The 16390-nt window shown below is 38.5% G+C and overlaps 2 protein-coding genes across 2 annotated transcripts in view; both read left to right on the top strand.

Moving 5' to 3' along the window:
- The window catches only part of prkd2 (protein kinase D2), a 34666-nt gene extending 29184 nt beyond the window's left edge, over positions 1 to 5482 (top strand). The window contains exons 15-19 of the mRNA XM_062418478.1: positions 1667 to 1828; positions 2148 to 2246; positions 2470 to 2737; positions 3066 to 3151; positions 3777 to 5482. Coding sequence (XP_062274462.1) covers positions 1667 to 1828; positions 2148 to 2246; positions 2470 to 2737; positions 3066 to 3151; positions 3777 to 4001 — 840 coding nt within the window. The 3' untranslated portion in view covers positions 4002 to 5482. The remainder of the gene's footprint in view (positions 1 to 1666; positions 1829 to 2147; positions 2247 to 2469; positions 2738 to 3065; positions 3152 to 3776) is intronic.
- A 5715-nt stretch (positions 5483 to 11197) lies between these two features.
- Positions 11198 to 16262, top strand: gpr184 (G protein-coupled receptor 184). Its single transcript, XM_062419576.1, has 2 exons — positions 11198 to 11460; positions 13757 to 16262. The coding sequence occupies exon 2, from the start codon at positions 13799 to 13801 to the stop codon at positions 14837 to 14839; it is 1041 nt and encodes a 346-aa protein (XP_062275560.1). The 5' UTR covers positions 11198 to 11460; positions 13757 to 13798; the 3' UTR covers positions 14840 to 16262.
- Positions 16263 to 16390: the final 128 nt, after the last annotated feature.

Genomic DNA, 16390 nt, shown 5'->3' with positions numbered 1-16390 from the left:
TGTCTCACACGCAACATAAAGAAAACAATAGCAATTTGTATTCTTTCCGGGGCTTGATCCTCATCCTAAATTATTATTATTATTATTATTATTATTATTAGTTATTTTATCAGTTAAGTTGAATTGACTGTGTATTGAACAGGTTTCAGAAGTAAAATATCTCAGTCTGATGTTAGATTCCCACCTACAGTTTGAGAAACATATAAACATGGTGAACAAGGTTGTACAAGCAAACTTACACACAGTAAACTTAGATATCATATCACGCTGTAAATAGTTTTATGCACTCAGTGATGTTTTCACATTTAAATAATTGCGTTACTTCTTGGTCACAGGCAGCATATACAACAATCAAGCATGATTGTTGATTTATAATCCAATAAAACAATTAAAATTCTGGACAAGAAACACAACACCACTGCTATGTTCTTAAGAAATTATGTTAAGAAAAATTTTAATTGTATTTTTAATTTTATTACATTTTCTAAGCACTTTGTGCTGCATTTATTGTATGAAATAATAATAATAACCTTAAACTTATCTATAAAAGCATTAAAAAAAATGTGTTTACTGACAAGTTAATACCAAATAAGTTATAAATTGTTTCTATTAATTTTATTTAGATTAATTCATCGAAGTAATTTCATTTCCATTTCTAACACTAGGCTCATGCCTAATATACAATAACATTTTCACCAGCAGATGGAGACATGGATATACTTATCTGTCTATCAGCTGTCTAAACTTGTTTATGGTTTTGTTGCCTCAAGAGCAGACTTCCTCTTTAGCTCAACAGTTACTCTGTCAGACTCAAAGGGCTTCGCCACACTCATCAGCTTTCAAGTGAAATTCTTTTAAAAGAACAATACATCTTTCGAATTATAAGAATTGAAATTAGAGAAGTTAGAATTCCTTCCGGGGAGTAGTTTTCTGTTGTATTTCTTAACCAATAAACATTAACACATACACATGAATAAAATGTTTATGAGTATGGTTGTCTTACTAAATGAAAAATGAAGAAGAAACAAAGCAGATGATACATTTAAAAAAACTGAACTGAAAAGAAGCAAAAGCTTTTCCACTGCCAATTTGGTTAGGATCAGGTTTATATTTAGAAACATAGACAAACTGTCTGAACTCCATTGTCCATAAAATAATGCAGAAACCCAGGGACATTTAAAAAAAAAAAACCCCTAGCATCACCTTCACCACAGCAACGGTTTCAGTTCTTGCCCTCCAAAAAGTCCCTTCTCCTGATACAGATCTACTATTCATTACCACTTTCTGCAGGTCTCTGTGTTGTTCTGTGCAACAACTGTCTCAAACAAAGTCATGCAACCTTTGTTAGCAGTTAGTGTTTAATTTAGTTTCTGGTGTTCCTGAGTTCATGAAACTCTTCCCTGCTGTGTGTCATGTTCCTCTCCTGTGGTTTACTGTCTTTTGCTGACACTGTTTGTCTCTGTCTGTTTATCATGCTGTTCCTATCTCTCACATTATTTAGTCTACTCTTTAAATTCTCATTCCATCTCTCTCCATACTTCAACTCCACCACTCTCTCCTCTCTCATTCCCCCCTTAAACTCCCTCCACCCTTTCTCAATCACATTATTTCCACATAATCCACCTCTTCACCTATATTTTCTCCTCCTCTCTAATCCCTCTCCCAGAGTTTACGTCACCTGGGCATTGTGAACCTGGAGTGTATGTTCGAGACCCCAGAGAAAGTGTTTGTGGTGATGGAGAAGCTCCATGGTGACATGCTGGAGATGATCCTCTCCAGTGAAAAAGGCAGACTGCCTGAGAGGCTTACCAAGTTCCTCATCACTCAGGTGTGTATGCACCCCAGTAAAAAAGGGATTTGTGTGTCCATATATTTGCAACCACATCGAAATTGTGTTTGTACCTGCTCTCGTGTGTGTGTTACTCATTACTTGACAGATTCAATGAATGCGGCATGCTTTTTGTTGTTAATCTGTCTTGGAATCAAGGTGCATTGCAAGTGTGAATGTGGTTTTGTATATTTATGTGAGACCAATCTATATCCTGTTTTTGTGGATGTGCGTATGCATGTGCGTATGTGTGTGTGTGTGTGTGTGTGTGTGTGTGTGTGTGTGTGTGTGTGTGTGTGTGTGTGTGTTATTGACGTAGATTCTTGCAGCTTTGAGACATCTACACTTTAAGAACATTGTTCACTGTGATCTGAAACCTGAGAATGTGCTGCTCGCCTCCGCTGATCCCTTCCCCCAGGTACATACACTCACACATACACTTGGGTGTACCACTCACAGGTTTCACATTCATGCACTACAAAGCACTCAAAGTGCAGTCGTTCAGACGTGTTTCACCAAGTATTTGCTACTTTCATATTGCTCTTAGTCATTTTTCCTCTCTCCTTTTTTTTTTCTTCAAATTTCTGTCCCCAAATGCCTCCTGACTCTCTGCTAACTGTTCCTCACTGTCTTCCACTCAGGTGAAGTTGTGTGACTTTGGCTTTGCTCGTATCATCGGTGAAAAGTCTTTCCGTCGCTCTGTGGTTGGCACCCCTGCCTACCTGGCCCCAGAGGTTCTGTTGAACCAGGGCTACAACCGCTCACTGGACATGTGGTCCGTCGGCGTCATTATGTATGTCAGCCTCAGTGGAACGTTCCCATTTAATGAGGATGAAGATATCAATGACCAGATCCACAACGCAGCCTTCATGTACCCTCCCAACCCCTGGAAACAGATTTCCAGTGATGGTAAACAGTTTTATTGTTAGAAAGATGCAGAAATGAGACGGTAAAGACAACCTGATGAAGCAGGACAAATCATTACAAACTCAAAGTTATATATTTTACAATAGATTTTGTAATAATGGCCTGTAATAAGCCACTTAGTACAGAAACAGGGCTCCCGGTAATTTATCTACATTATGACATCGTCATAATAAACACAGTTCCTGTTTATTGCATTATCATTGGCCAGAAGTATTAATCAGAATAGAATTGTTCAGATTTTTCTGGGATGTTAAGACTTAATCAGTCTGTTTAATTTGACAGAACGATCTCTATCCTTTTGTGTTTCCAGCAATTGACTTGATCAACAACCTGCTGCAAGTTAAAATGAGGAAACGCTACAGCGTGGACAAGAGTCTCAGCCACTCATACTTACAGGTAGCATGTATAAGCTACTCATATGCCCTCACCAACACACACACAGTTTAATATTAATTAATTACAAATTAACCTAAATAAATACATGTTTTGAATGGTGTCTCATCACAATTCCAGTACAACCCCAATTAAAGGTACAGGGAGCATTTATCATGGCTGCCAATAACCAATAACAATAATTTTCTTTCTTTTTGACTTCTGCAAACCCCGCAAGAACATATTTTTCCATTTCAGAGAAAAGGCAAACACAAACACAAGCAGGGGCTGATATTTTGGAACTTCAAAGAGAGAGATTAGCTGTTTTTATTGACTGCACAGTTCTTAAAATGGTTTGCAGTGGAAAAGCAGCCGAGCTTTAAATGAACGTTTAAACTAGTTCATAGCTGTTGCTGTTGTTTTTGTTGCATATATTAATAGCTTGATCGTATCTGATCACTTAAGGGGTCATTCAAGTTCTCCCACACACACACACACACACACACACACACACACACACACACACACGCACGACCTAAAGTAATTACTGGATAATGCAATATAAACACATAAAAGTCCCTTTAACTTTGATATAATAAACTGAAGCTGAAATTTCATCCCCATGTTTATTCCTGTGTTTATTTCTCAGGACTATCAGACATGGCTTGACCTGCGAGAGCTGGAGACTAAACTTGGTGGGCGTTACATCACCCACGAGAGTGACGACAGCCGCTGGCAAATGTTTGCCCGTGAACATACTCTGCCTTACCCTGCTCACCTTGTACCACCTCCTCCTGCCCCAGGCTCTGATGATGAGGAGGGTGGGGAAGATGCAGATGTACAAGGCCTTACTGAGAGGGTCAGCATCCTCTGACCACAAAGACATTGGACTCAAGCTGATTTAGGAAGGAGAAAAGGAATGGGGAGAGGGAGGATGGGATGGTTGACCTAGGATCTGAAAGAGAAATAATGTTTCAAAGAGTCATGTGGTTGTAATATGAATAATGTCCAGCTGTTTGGACTTTTGCAGGAAATGTCCGCTGTGTGTTAGCACTCAGTTTTCCAGCAATAAATCCCATTTCTCTCCTCCAGCCTGAGGTCATCAACACTTGCTTGTAATCATTTACTTCAGCTGTTATTGCTCTTCTTTCATCTTTTGAATTGTTGAACTGTTTTCATGATGAACACTGCTCGACTCTATTTCACATCCTCTGTACAGCTGACCTGGGAAGGCTTTGCAGATAAAATAGGAGTCAAACTTTAAATTGGAATTTGTCATATCAATAAGATTTCCTCTCACCACAAAGTGGGTAAAGTGAAGCAGAAAATACAATTTGCCCAGAATCAATCACGATAAGAATTTGGTGTTGATATGTTTACTTATCAAGATATTTTTCCTAAACAAATGGCTGCTAAAAGTTAAGATGAAAACCAAACAAGGAGAAACATTTATTTGTAATGTCAATTTATTCGGCTGACTGGAACTGCAGTCCCTCTAATGTCTTCACAGAAGACCAGTTCAATCTCTTTTCAGTGAGGGTGTGCTTTAAAAGTAACCAAACCCTTCCTCTCTGCTGGTAATTACTAATGTGCAGGCACTGAGTCAAACCCATCTGCACTTACAAGTGCATTCCCACAAATTCATGTCCTGCAGTGAAAACTGGAAGTACTGATCCCGTGACAGCATATCCTCCATTAATTAGCACTGGTTTTGAGCCACAACACACTCTGAGAAAATATATATGACTAAAGCTGTCACTGCGGGTTTAAATGAACTCTAAGCATTGGGCTGTGTATTATATTCAAACTGAAAGATTATACCACTTTATGCGCAATAGCTGTTGTTGAGTGATTACAAAGTTCTTCTATTGTGCTCATTTGGCCACTCTCACTCATGATACCTGCTGTGTATTTAAATTGTGAATAACATATCCTCAGAATTGCCCGTATATATATATAAGATTTACATACTGTTAATAAGGGTATCTTTTTTTCTTTTTTTTTTTACACCTGAGCAGGTAAACAGCACTTCTTTTATCAAGAGTGGACCTCTCCCTGTGATATAAATGTGTGGATGGACAGCTTGGGTTACTTGGGGTGAAAGTAGACTTTTTTGGGGGGAGTGTATGTAGTAAGTTTGATTATTGACCACCTGTTATGTCAACATGTTGCATGTTTCTGTGAAGTAGTGTTTTCTAGATACATTATAAAACATACTGTAGTTAAAATAGCCTATTATACATATGTGTAACCTGAAGTTTATGTACTGTAGCGTCAAATATGTGTAGACTGTGTACAACATGTTTGAAGGATGAACCTAGCCTTTGTAACAGACAATACATACCTTGAACAATACCGTTTTTTTGTCCCAGATGTTTTAATTTATCATTCATCTGTACATAAGTCATCCAGCAACTGTACTTTCTGAGAGAGAAAACAGATAACACACACAAAGCTGGGCAGTCATAGATTGGTTTATAATGATTCACAGTCAAATACAAACAATTTTCTTTTTGTAAACATATTTAAGAAGCATGGGCCCTTACTGTCACTCAGGTTTTCTATAGTGGAAGACAAAATAAAGACAATTTGTACTTTAGCATTAGATTGATTTACTACCCACGGTTTGACAGACTGTTATTTTGTCGCTCTCTGAAGAAGAGCATATTATTCCAGCTGTGCTGAATGTAATTCCTGCTTATATGTAATCACATTGGGACTGCTGCAAATGATCAAGAAAGATCTCATATGTATGCAACACAGACTTCAGACTTTAGATATGCATGTAAGTACACACACACACACACACACACACGCACACAAAAGTACTCACAGCTGTCAGTAGACAAAGACTGTTTTCCGCATATAATACCTCACATATTGGGTGACACTCAAGAGGACCCTGTGGCTCTGGAGGCAAAGAGAGAGAATTGTTTTCTGTTTTGTGATGAGTGTACTTCAGCCAGCTATTCCGGCAAAAGTGCACCCTTGTTCCTCCTAAACTATATCCATCATCATTGCCAAACGATGCCAAATAATACGCTGTTTTTGTCTCCTTTTGTTTCTTTCAAGTGTTGCTATCCCATTGGCTAAACCTCTTCAAGCGTCCTTAGTAATTCAAGTGGCGGAGGAGACGCTATACAAACCTTAGACTTAATTTGGTTTCTTCCCGTTTTTTTGAAAAGCAACAATCATCTGGTTTGTCAAGAGGAGGATGATGACTTAACAAATTGGGGTTCCCTACTGAAAGCAGCAATGTATTCAGTCTGCTTTGAGTGATGACCTCGAGAGATGAAAGGGGCTTCTTAAATGAAAATATATATAGGCACTCAACTGACATAGCAACTGTTTCAAGTAAATGCCCACTATGGATGGCAGCATCTTCATAAACATTAAAGGGTTAGAGTACACGCAACACATGTTTTGTTCAGTTGTAGCCTGAAATCACACTGAATTGTAATCTTGTCAATCACTCATGTATTCTATTTAAATTGCTACCCAAATCTCAGATGTCTGGATCCAGGCTAGTCCAATCTCACTAAAATATCTAGTGGATACTAGCTTGATGTGCTAGGTTGATGATATTCAATATTTTTGCTATTGTCAGCAAAGATCAAACCAAAAATGTTTTAGTTCATCTTTCATTCTTTTGACTTCCACATTTTGACTTCCCTCAGCCTCAAGCCCTTTACTACGGAAGCGTATTGCATTCACTTGAAAATGTTTTCTGAGTAATTTTTGTTCTGTTTTTCAGTGTAATTTTTGTTCTGTTTTTCAAAGTATTTTTTTCTGCAATGCAATACTTCAAAATCCTGCGAGAAGCTCCCACCTGCAAGTAACGTTAACCTACCGCCGTTAACCTAACCTTCGAAAATGTGTTTCTGTCATGCTAGAAAAAGAAAAAAAGCATCATAGTTGAACATCTAATCACCTTATAACGTGAGACTAATCACATTATAAACATGAAACTTATCACGTTATAACTGGAAAGTCATTGCTGGTCTCAAGCAGAGGTGGACTTCCTGTGATGTAGTCCTAAACTGTCTCCATATACAACAGCGTCAGCCGCTGGTGTGTGGAGAAGGGCACACATCACGCCCTCTATCTGATGTGATTATTTTCCTTCAGCTGTTAGAAGTGAGGCTTCATGTTTGGGTTGAGATGCCTGACAAGCTTCACGACCCGGGCGAAGTGGGACACTGCCGGCAGTAAGTGTCGTCTCATGAACAAACTGAGGCGAGATTCTGTTGTTATTGATTGACTGTTATTGAAGCAAGACTTCCAGTCTGAAAGAGCCACTGGTTACTTTTTTCATATCAACTTTGTTTTGTCATCCAAACCTCTGACACATCCCAGGACTAATTTTATTGTCACACACTCACACACACTAAGCAAACTGATTATAGCCAGCAGGAGAAATTTGATTTGTCTTGTTGAAAAGTTATTTGTATTAATTAACCCTATTAATCAAGTCTTCAGAAAAATGTCGAAATGCTGCAAAATTCAAATGTCTGTGTGCTCAAGAGGTTATCAGCCAAGAGCAGGCTCCATGTAATCTGCAATGCACATATAAAAAAATACATTACATTGCAATTATATGCCACTCCAAAACATACACAGTTTTTGTAAAAACATTTTCTTTTGTTGCAAGGGAAATCACAGGGGAAGCAGATTCTGGCATTCACTGCTAACAGTGCCAAGAAAAGTCAGGGCCTCCCAAATGTGGAGTGTGAACACATGTTTTTCAGGATTTTTTCTCACCGATTTAGCTCAGTAATCATGGTTCCTGAGACACTGATAACCATCAACGGAAAGTCTGTTAGCAAATCCACGAAACAAAAACCTTGCTCCGGACATGGTTTGGTCAGTAATTGTGTAACATGATCACAAATTCTGATTGCATTCTCCTCATCAGCTCTCTTGACTGCAGAGCCAATGACGTGCAGTTTGATCATCAAGTACATTCACAGGGTTACACCAGCTGCTACTGTTTTCCCTTGCACTCAGGCATAATGCATTTTGAAAGAGAATAACTCAGCAGTGTAAAACAATTTGCAAAATTACAGAAAATGACAGGGCAATTCCAGTTGCAGACAGATGCAAAACCAAAAGGTACACCAGAAATTGTTTTGCATGACACCAGTATGACTTGTCAAAAACTAAACTTTGTAAAAATCAGTGGGAGATACCAAATACTTATCATCATAATTGATCTCAAATGTGTATATTTATTTAATTTTCTTTTTTATATAAAGTGTTTCTCTATTGCTGAGACAAGGATATGTCACATGGTTGTTTTAAGTGTTTCAGCAAATTGTCAAGTGTTGCAATGTGAATGGTCATGTACACAGTGGTCTTAATATATCTGTGGTTAAAATAAAAATGTTGTTGCTAAGAAACAAAAATGCACATCAGCTTGTTGTCTTTTAGAAAAACAGCACAAGATTTTATTACTACACATCAACATCATGCTTGGGAGTGCGTCAACACACTTTGCAGCTCTTATGTGAATTTGGAGAGATGACAGAATTTGCACCCACAAGTTGTGCTTTTAAAATGTCACCTCCTGTCATGTGAAAGCTTTCCCTGTAAAGAGGAATACACAGCAGAGTTCGGTTATTTAACTTGCCAGATTGTGAAATGACAGACCACAGCTGACTGCAGTCTTGCCACAAATTTGACAAAAAGTCTGCATCTTTAAAAGTAAAGTGGTTAGACTTTTGTGGTGTATAATCGAATCAGCAAGCAGAAAATATGACTTGGTTAAGGCAATGCTTTTGTGGCAGAATAATTTTATTTTTGAATAACAATACTAACATAAAGGGTTTTTACATCATAGTTTTAATGTACAACATAACAAGTAGAATAACTTATGTAGGAAGCAGGAGCACTTTAGAATTATAGATATGCAGCGCAGGCATTATTCCATACACTATAACCTCTGCAGTGTGCAGTTTATCCATCATCTTAAAGTGCTTCTGGTTCTTGTCCAAGTCATACTTATGTTGACCTTTATTAGAAAGTTCTGTGCAGTACAGCATGCATCCCTTCAGGTTTGAGCATGTAAGCTACGCAGAGTAATTTTCGCAATAATGAAGGTAAGCCACAGAGTTGCACATAACCCGGTAGTAACACATTTTTTACTACTTTTCAGGAGAAAAACTGAAGTTGCAGCTGGAAAACCAAAACAATAAGCTGAGAGATGCTACAGGCTTCACAGAACTGAGTGGAGCTGTAGAGTCAGGTAATAATACTCTGTGATTTCATCAGATCAACCCTTTTCAACCACAAGTAGTGATGTCCAATACATTGTTATATTAAAAAATACTGATGCTGCTGCTTTAAACTTAATTAATTTCTTTTGGAAAATTCAGGACAAATCACAGGACAAAGTGAAAGATAGAGTTGGCTCCAAATAGGCGGAAACACTGCACAAGTTTGCACAAGTTGGTCCAGGTGTGCTCACCAATTAGTGTGTCCCTGGGAAAGACCACTCTGATACTGTTTCCAGAAAGCATGAATTGTTTTTAAGAATAGGTCCACAATGTTTCAAATACGCCTTAAGACAATAGGCACATTAACATTGAAAGTTGTGCATGCTTTATTCATTCCTCCTGTTCACACTGTCCAATAGATTCCCTCCAAATGTGCTTACAATGTAAGTGAATCCACAGTCCTCGTTGGTAGCAAAAATGTTTTAAAAGTTGAGTAAAAACAAATCCTTCTTTGTGTGTCAACGGACAGTGTTTTCCTGTTCAGCTGGTTAAGTAACAAAAAGAGTGAATATGACACTAAAAAGACTGAAGCTTATTAGTTTCAGATACATTTTTAGACACATTTTTGTAAAGAAGAACAATTGTGGATTTTGTCCTCCGTCTCTTGCATTATGATGGGGATCTCTTAACAGCTAGTGTGAACAGGAGGAATGATTACAGGACATCTGATTATTGTTTTAGCACAGATTTGAAAAAATGTGAACCTATCCTTATTATATGTAGCCTACATTTCAAATGGCATAACATTTTAAAGAGAGTACAAACTTTAACACACGAACGTATATGCCCTATGATTATCACACTGAGATAGATCAACTGTAAAGTGGAGTTCTTGATAAATATGTTGTGGGCAAAGCACTTCCTTCTACTTCTGAAGTAAGCTAAACTTTTTTTTCAGACTCTGAACATTCACATATCCTCATATGGGCAGAGAAAAAATGGTGATGGGTGAGTGGTGATGAGGCCAGAAACTCCCTTTTAGATTATTTTAGGGCTGACTGGCAAAAATTATTAAGCTTTTCCTATTTCTACTCTTCCTCTGTTCCTTTCTCAACTATCTCTGTATTTGAAGGATATGAAGCCTCAGGTATGCATTTTTGCTTACAAGAAAGTACAGAACATTCACAACTGGCATAAATGTTTATTCAACACATTCACAGATCAGCTGCAGGCTTTCAACACAGATCCTTTTCATAAACATAAAAAGTGCCTCAGTAACAAACTGCCGATGTGCTGTTCTGAGTAAAATATTGCAACTGATAACCACATGGTTCATACTGGCGCGTGGTACAAAGTCCGCATCATGTAAATCAGTATGAGTTCGCTAACCTCAACGTTTTTTTCGTGTTTGGCAGTGCGTCATACTGTAGGTGATCACTCTAACTCTGCGTCACAGCATCTTAGACAGCGGGAGAGAGAGATAATGAAGAGAACAGTTTTACAAAAAAGTCAAAATAGCTCTATTGGGATGTACATTTACACAAGAAAAGACATCAATATGAAAGAAAACTGGGAAATTAAGGTTGAAGTACGTGACATGTTTTATGGCTGCCTGACCACAAAGTTTCAATTTCCTTTACAGACCTGATAGGTTTCAAGTTAGCTCTGCGTCTCAGGAGTATAAACCTCCACATTATATCTGCTCCATCACAGTCGAGTGTTTCTCCCCACCCCTGAAATCTATTTCCTCCATGCACGTGTGCAGAAGCAAACCTCCACCCTCCTATATGTCTCTTCCCCTTTTTGTACTTCTCTCGTCACTACTTGCTGACATTACAACTGTGGCTGTCAAGGGCAAATTATCTCAACCAGAAAAAACATCAGCCAGTACACAGAGAGGAAGGAAAATAACTTACTATAACTATCTGGTATAGTAATCGTTTGAGAGTACCATTTGGGACTGAAGTGGCTTTTCTTCATGTCAGCAGCTGTGAAGAGACTCTTCTGAAGCGCATTCTCTGACCCTCCTGGATTGAACTCTGGAATGTGTCTGAAACTTTTCACCCACTGGACAGATATCTTTTACAAGCAAGACATATTTCTTACCAGAAACAACAGGTGAGGTCATTACTGATTACAGTTCTGGTTTACAATGTCTGGAAATGATATGAGACTTAAGAAAACAAAATCCTCAAAAACAACAAAATGATAACAGAAATGTGAGGTATGTTTGAATGTTTTTCAAACAGGGTGTTAAAAGTATTCTTTCTTTTTGAATCCTCACTTTATTGTGCTAGTTTTCTTTTCATCCCCACTGGACTGCTGACAGGGAAAGACAGCATGCTTGAGGCTGTGTGAGTCAGCGTGGCAAAGATAATTAGGCTAGAAATGTTGATTCTCGGCAGGGGTCAATGTTTTTCTGTGACTCTCCCAGCGGTGGTCACCACGACAGGCTGTAGAGAACAACAGAGAATTGTTTGACAATAAGAAAGAGTTGAAATTCACAGGAATGTACAGGTGGACTATGACATGTTTGAAGTCTAGCTTTGGTATTAGGGAGGCAAGCTATGAAACATAAAACATTTTTTTGCCATTTGAATGTTTGGAAAAGCACATTCCCCCTCTTGACAGAAGTGCTGATGATGTGTAAAGCCTCAAGGCTGTGTTATAACAACCAGGCTTAGCTTAGTTTATGATATTAACAAATACATAGTTGGCTCAGATGAACGAAGTGAATAACTGAAGGTTGGATTAGCTATTTAAAGTAGGCCTGTAATGGGATTATGTGATCAAGTAAAATTAACATATTGTTCAATATGTGAAAAACAGACAAAAATGAACCTGTAGGCTAGGAAAGAGGAAATAACCTATACTGATTGTAAAAAGGCAGGCAGGCTTATTGTTACTAAAGGGAAAGACCATTTTGTGGTCAGACTGATGACTAACCAACAGACTATGAATGATTTTGGAAACGATATCAGTTCTGTGAGCAAAACTTTCCGTTCTACAGTCATTATTTGAAAGTGTCATGAATAATCCATTGAATCAAATCCCTATCCACAAACCTAGACACACACACACACACACACACACACACACACACACACACACACACACACACACACACACACACACACACACACACACACACACACACACACACACAAACAAACACAAACAAACACAGGCACACATTATCATTTGCTAAAGATGGACTGTCTCTAAATGGCTTCTCCATTATTGAGTTTGGATGGGAAAGCCTATCTCTGTCCAGACGTTAATGGCATTAGATGCTTCCTGAGCCTATAAACACAGCTGGGCCAATCCTGGAACAAAACAACTGAGAAGAGAAAAATATTAAAGAATGCCCCTGAGATACAGGGAAATAGCAACATAGAACACAGGTTTAATTTCCTAATGCTTAAATCTCAGAGAGATACAGGAAATTGACAGAATAAAATAAAAACTTTTCCTTACAGTGATATTACCATTTTACATAAATAGTAACCATGTGGGTTTTTTGTAGGAAATAATTCAAAGCATCTCCAACCCCCTTAACAACAGAATGGTGATGTTATCATTCTTCAAACCGCAGTAAATATTTAACCACCTCTTGTGGAGGAGAGATGGCCAAGTCATCCAATGCTGTTGGTGCTTGTTACATCAGTCAGCCCCATAAGTATACAGTAGATTTAAATTAGCATTAACTGGTTGAGTCAGACAGTGGGTTGTTGTGACCCCACAGAATCACGGATACTTATTGTACAGATAAATTAGACTTAAGTTATATTAAGCACTGATTACAGTAAAATACAAATGGTCACTTTGCGACTTCAGTCTATGCTTCCCCTGCCTGCCACTCAGATTAAGACCATGGAGTGCAATATGTGCAACAATTTCTAGACAATTTAGCAAAAAGCAGCATTAACATAAGATAATTTGATCGGTCAAGGGATTTTGGTGGGCAGAGGTTTCTAATGAATCTGATATAAAGCATTAGTTTGTCAATTCCCTAAGTTTCTGTAAAACCAGGAGATTAAGAAGGAAAAAATGTCTGATATATCTTCCTCCCTGCAGAACATCTGAGGTCATAAGGAGGGGATTGTGGCTTAGTTTCTACTGCAGTTGAAAAATGTTATCATCAGGGAGGATGACTCAGTCTATATCTTCTCTAGAAGTAGGAAAATTCAACTCTCCACCCAAACACCATACTGTAGAGAGGATAACAAAATGGTTTTATCTCTTGAGTTCACTGAACCAAGAAATAGGATGGGGGATACAGAATGTCCAAACTGTACTATGAATTGGAAGGTATAGTAAGAGTGAGCTCATGTCGCTTGTGTCACTTTTACTCAAACTGACAAACTGTTGCTATAAAACTATTTCTATTTTATTAATTTTTTTACATTTGCAGGTGAATTTCTAATAAGAAAAGTGACAGAAACCAGAAGCAACAATGAACGCCACAGCCACACCACAAGCAACAACTTCAACCTCAAACTCAACATGTGTTAAAATTGGTGAGAGTGCCTTTAGTGACTTTCTGATGGCTGTTTATATCCTGGCTTTTATCTTTGGTTTGATCTTCAATTTGCTGACCCTCGTTCCCATTTGGCAACAAGTGCGGAGGCAAAACGTTCTGGGCATCTTCCTGCTAAGCCTGTCCATCTCTGACATTCTTTTCATCTTCACCATGCCCCTTTGGATAAATTATTACCGACAGGACCACAAATGGCAACTAGGTGTTATAAGCTGCAGTGTAGCCGGCTTCTTCTACTACTCCAACATGTACATCAGTATCTACCTGCTCTGCTGTATCTCTGTGGACCGCTACCTGGTGATCAAGTACCCGCTCCGCTCCAAGACCCACCGTACATCACGCTACGCCTGGGCACAGTCCCTCACTGTTTATGTTGTAGTGGTGGCGATGCACATCGCAGTGCTGGTCCTTGACAATCTCAAGGATGCCCATGATGACAAGAACAACAATGACCGTTGTTATGAGAACTACCCCATGCAGAGACCTATCGCCTTCTTCAACCTGGTCAGAGTGGTCATTGGCTTCCTGCTCCCACTGCTGGTGTTGGCTTTCAGCTACTGGGGGGTGCTAGCCACTGTAGGCAAAAGTCCCGGCCTGAGTTCCCAAGCTAAGAGGAAGGTCCGTTTGCTGTCCTTTGGGGTAATCGGCATCTTCTCAATTTGCTTCGCTCCATACCATATTCTCCTGCTCGTACGCTCAATTGTCTTCTACCAGAGTGACGAAATCTTACCTGATGGAACTTACTGCAAGTTTGAACAGAATATGCATTTCTACTTCTCATGTACACTGGCACTGTCCAGTCTGAACTGTGTGGTGGACCCTGTGTTGTATGCGTTGGTCAGTAATGGAGTCCAAGAGGAGGTGAAACTATGCTGCAGGAGGTATAAAAATACACCGTCAGAGGACTATAGCCTTACTACAAGTACCAGAGGGAAGCCTAACAGAAATTTAATATGAAAAGTAAAATGTATGTGTGATATGTGGGTAGAAAATCTACCTGTGCACTTGTTTGCATGTGTGTTTGTGTGGATGTGCATATATATGATGCATACTACTGTCGCTCATGTTTTCATTTCTGGTGTTCACGACTGAGTAGCAGGATTATTTGCATCCAATTAATCCTTCACATACTGACAATCAGAAACCACATTGCCACATTTGTGTGTTTTTATCTTCTCTCATATCCTGCTCATAGAGGAGGGGGTCGAATAAGTATACCAGAGCTCTCTAATTGGATTGTAAGCTAGGATTCTGCTCTCCCAAGCATTCTCCAGTGGCAGCCACTTTTGGTTTATGGATGGTCTCTGCTACAGTAGAAGAGCCCTTGTGTTTTCCCTCCAATCTATACAAGGATATTGTGACTGTGATTGTGTAACCCTGGTATACCTAAAAGTACAATGACTCTTAAGAATGGCAAAAATGCATTTATTAGCATGACCGTATGTCTACAGTGTCTGTGAGTAAAACATGCTGAATGTAAATCAAAATAAACCAGTGGTTGAACAGGTACCCAGAACCCAGTGTGTGTGTGTGTGTGTGTATTGTCTGTGTGTGTGTGTGTGTGTGTGTGTGTGTGTGTGTGTGTGTGTGTATGTTCCTGTGTGTGTGTGTGTGAGAGAGAGAGAGAGAGAGAGAGAGAGAGATATTTATTTTCTTTTTGAAGTGATGTTAAAATGTTGATGTTTTCGTACAATGTTATATTTACCACAGTGTTTGAAAAGATGAGGAAAGGCGAATAGTATTATACATTTAATCTATAATATACATAAAACAGACAGCAAAGACAAAAACATAAAAGAAACAAACAAACAAAGAAAGGAGGAAACAAAGAAGGGAGGGAGGGAAAATATGAATTGACCACTTATGTTTACTGGTTGTTTTTCCGGTCCATGAAAAGCGGATATTGTAGAAACAATTTATAAAATGTTGCCAATGAACAATTAACAAATGTGCTTAGTACATTTTGCAAATATGGTAATTAAAAATGGTTCCTCATAATGTTCATACGAGCATAATCCCAGCAGCATTTCTTCTATGTTTTTGCAAATTGGTTGTATATGAATGTAATCTTTATGAGACAGGGTTGTACACAAGCTCATTTTTGCTCAATGTTAAATACTTAAAGAATAAAGCTGTTGCTATTCTACAGTATATTCAACAGATATTGTAGTTCTTATTTACAACAAATTCTATAAAACATCCAAAACCAATTCATTAATAGTATACCAACAAGTATTGCATGTGTAGCCAAAGCCTGATATAGCTCATCTCTGAACAATGTTGTCCACAAACTAATAAAAACATAAATGAACATACTGTTGCACTGGTTGGCGTGATCTCTGTCATCACCATGAACAAGGGTGCTGTATTTTATATTGAATTGATTCTACATACACTGTCCTGTCCATACACTGAAAATACTGAGCCTTAAAAAATAAAAATAAAAAACATCACAAGAATGTATCTTTTCAAGGAGAAAAATGGGCTACAGACACTTAAGGGAAGCCA

Source organism: Scomber scombrus, chromosome 5 (genome assembly GCF_963691925.1).
Source record: "Scomber scombrus chromosome 5, fScoSco1.1, whole genome shotgun sequence".
Classification (NCBI taxonomy): Eukaryota; Metazoa; Chordata; class Actinopteri; order Scombriformes; family Scombridae; genus Scomber; species Scomber scombrus.
The sequence above is the reverse complement of the archived record's forward strand: the minus strand, read 5'-3'. Positions and strand labels throughout refer to the sequence as shown.

Bases quoted from the DNA above. Each gene is read 5' to 3' on its own strand.
- gpr184 (XM_062419576.1), top strand. From the start codon at position 13,799: ATGAACGCCACAGCCACACCACAAGCAACAACTTCAACCTCAAACTCA.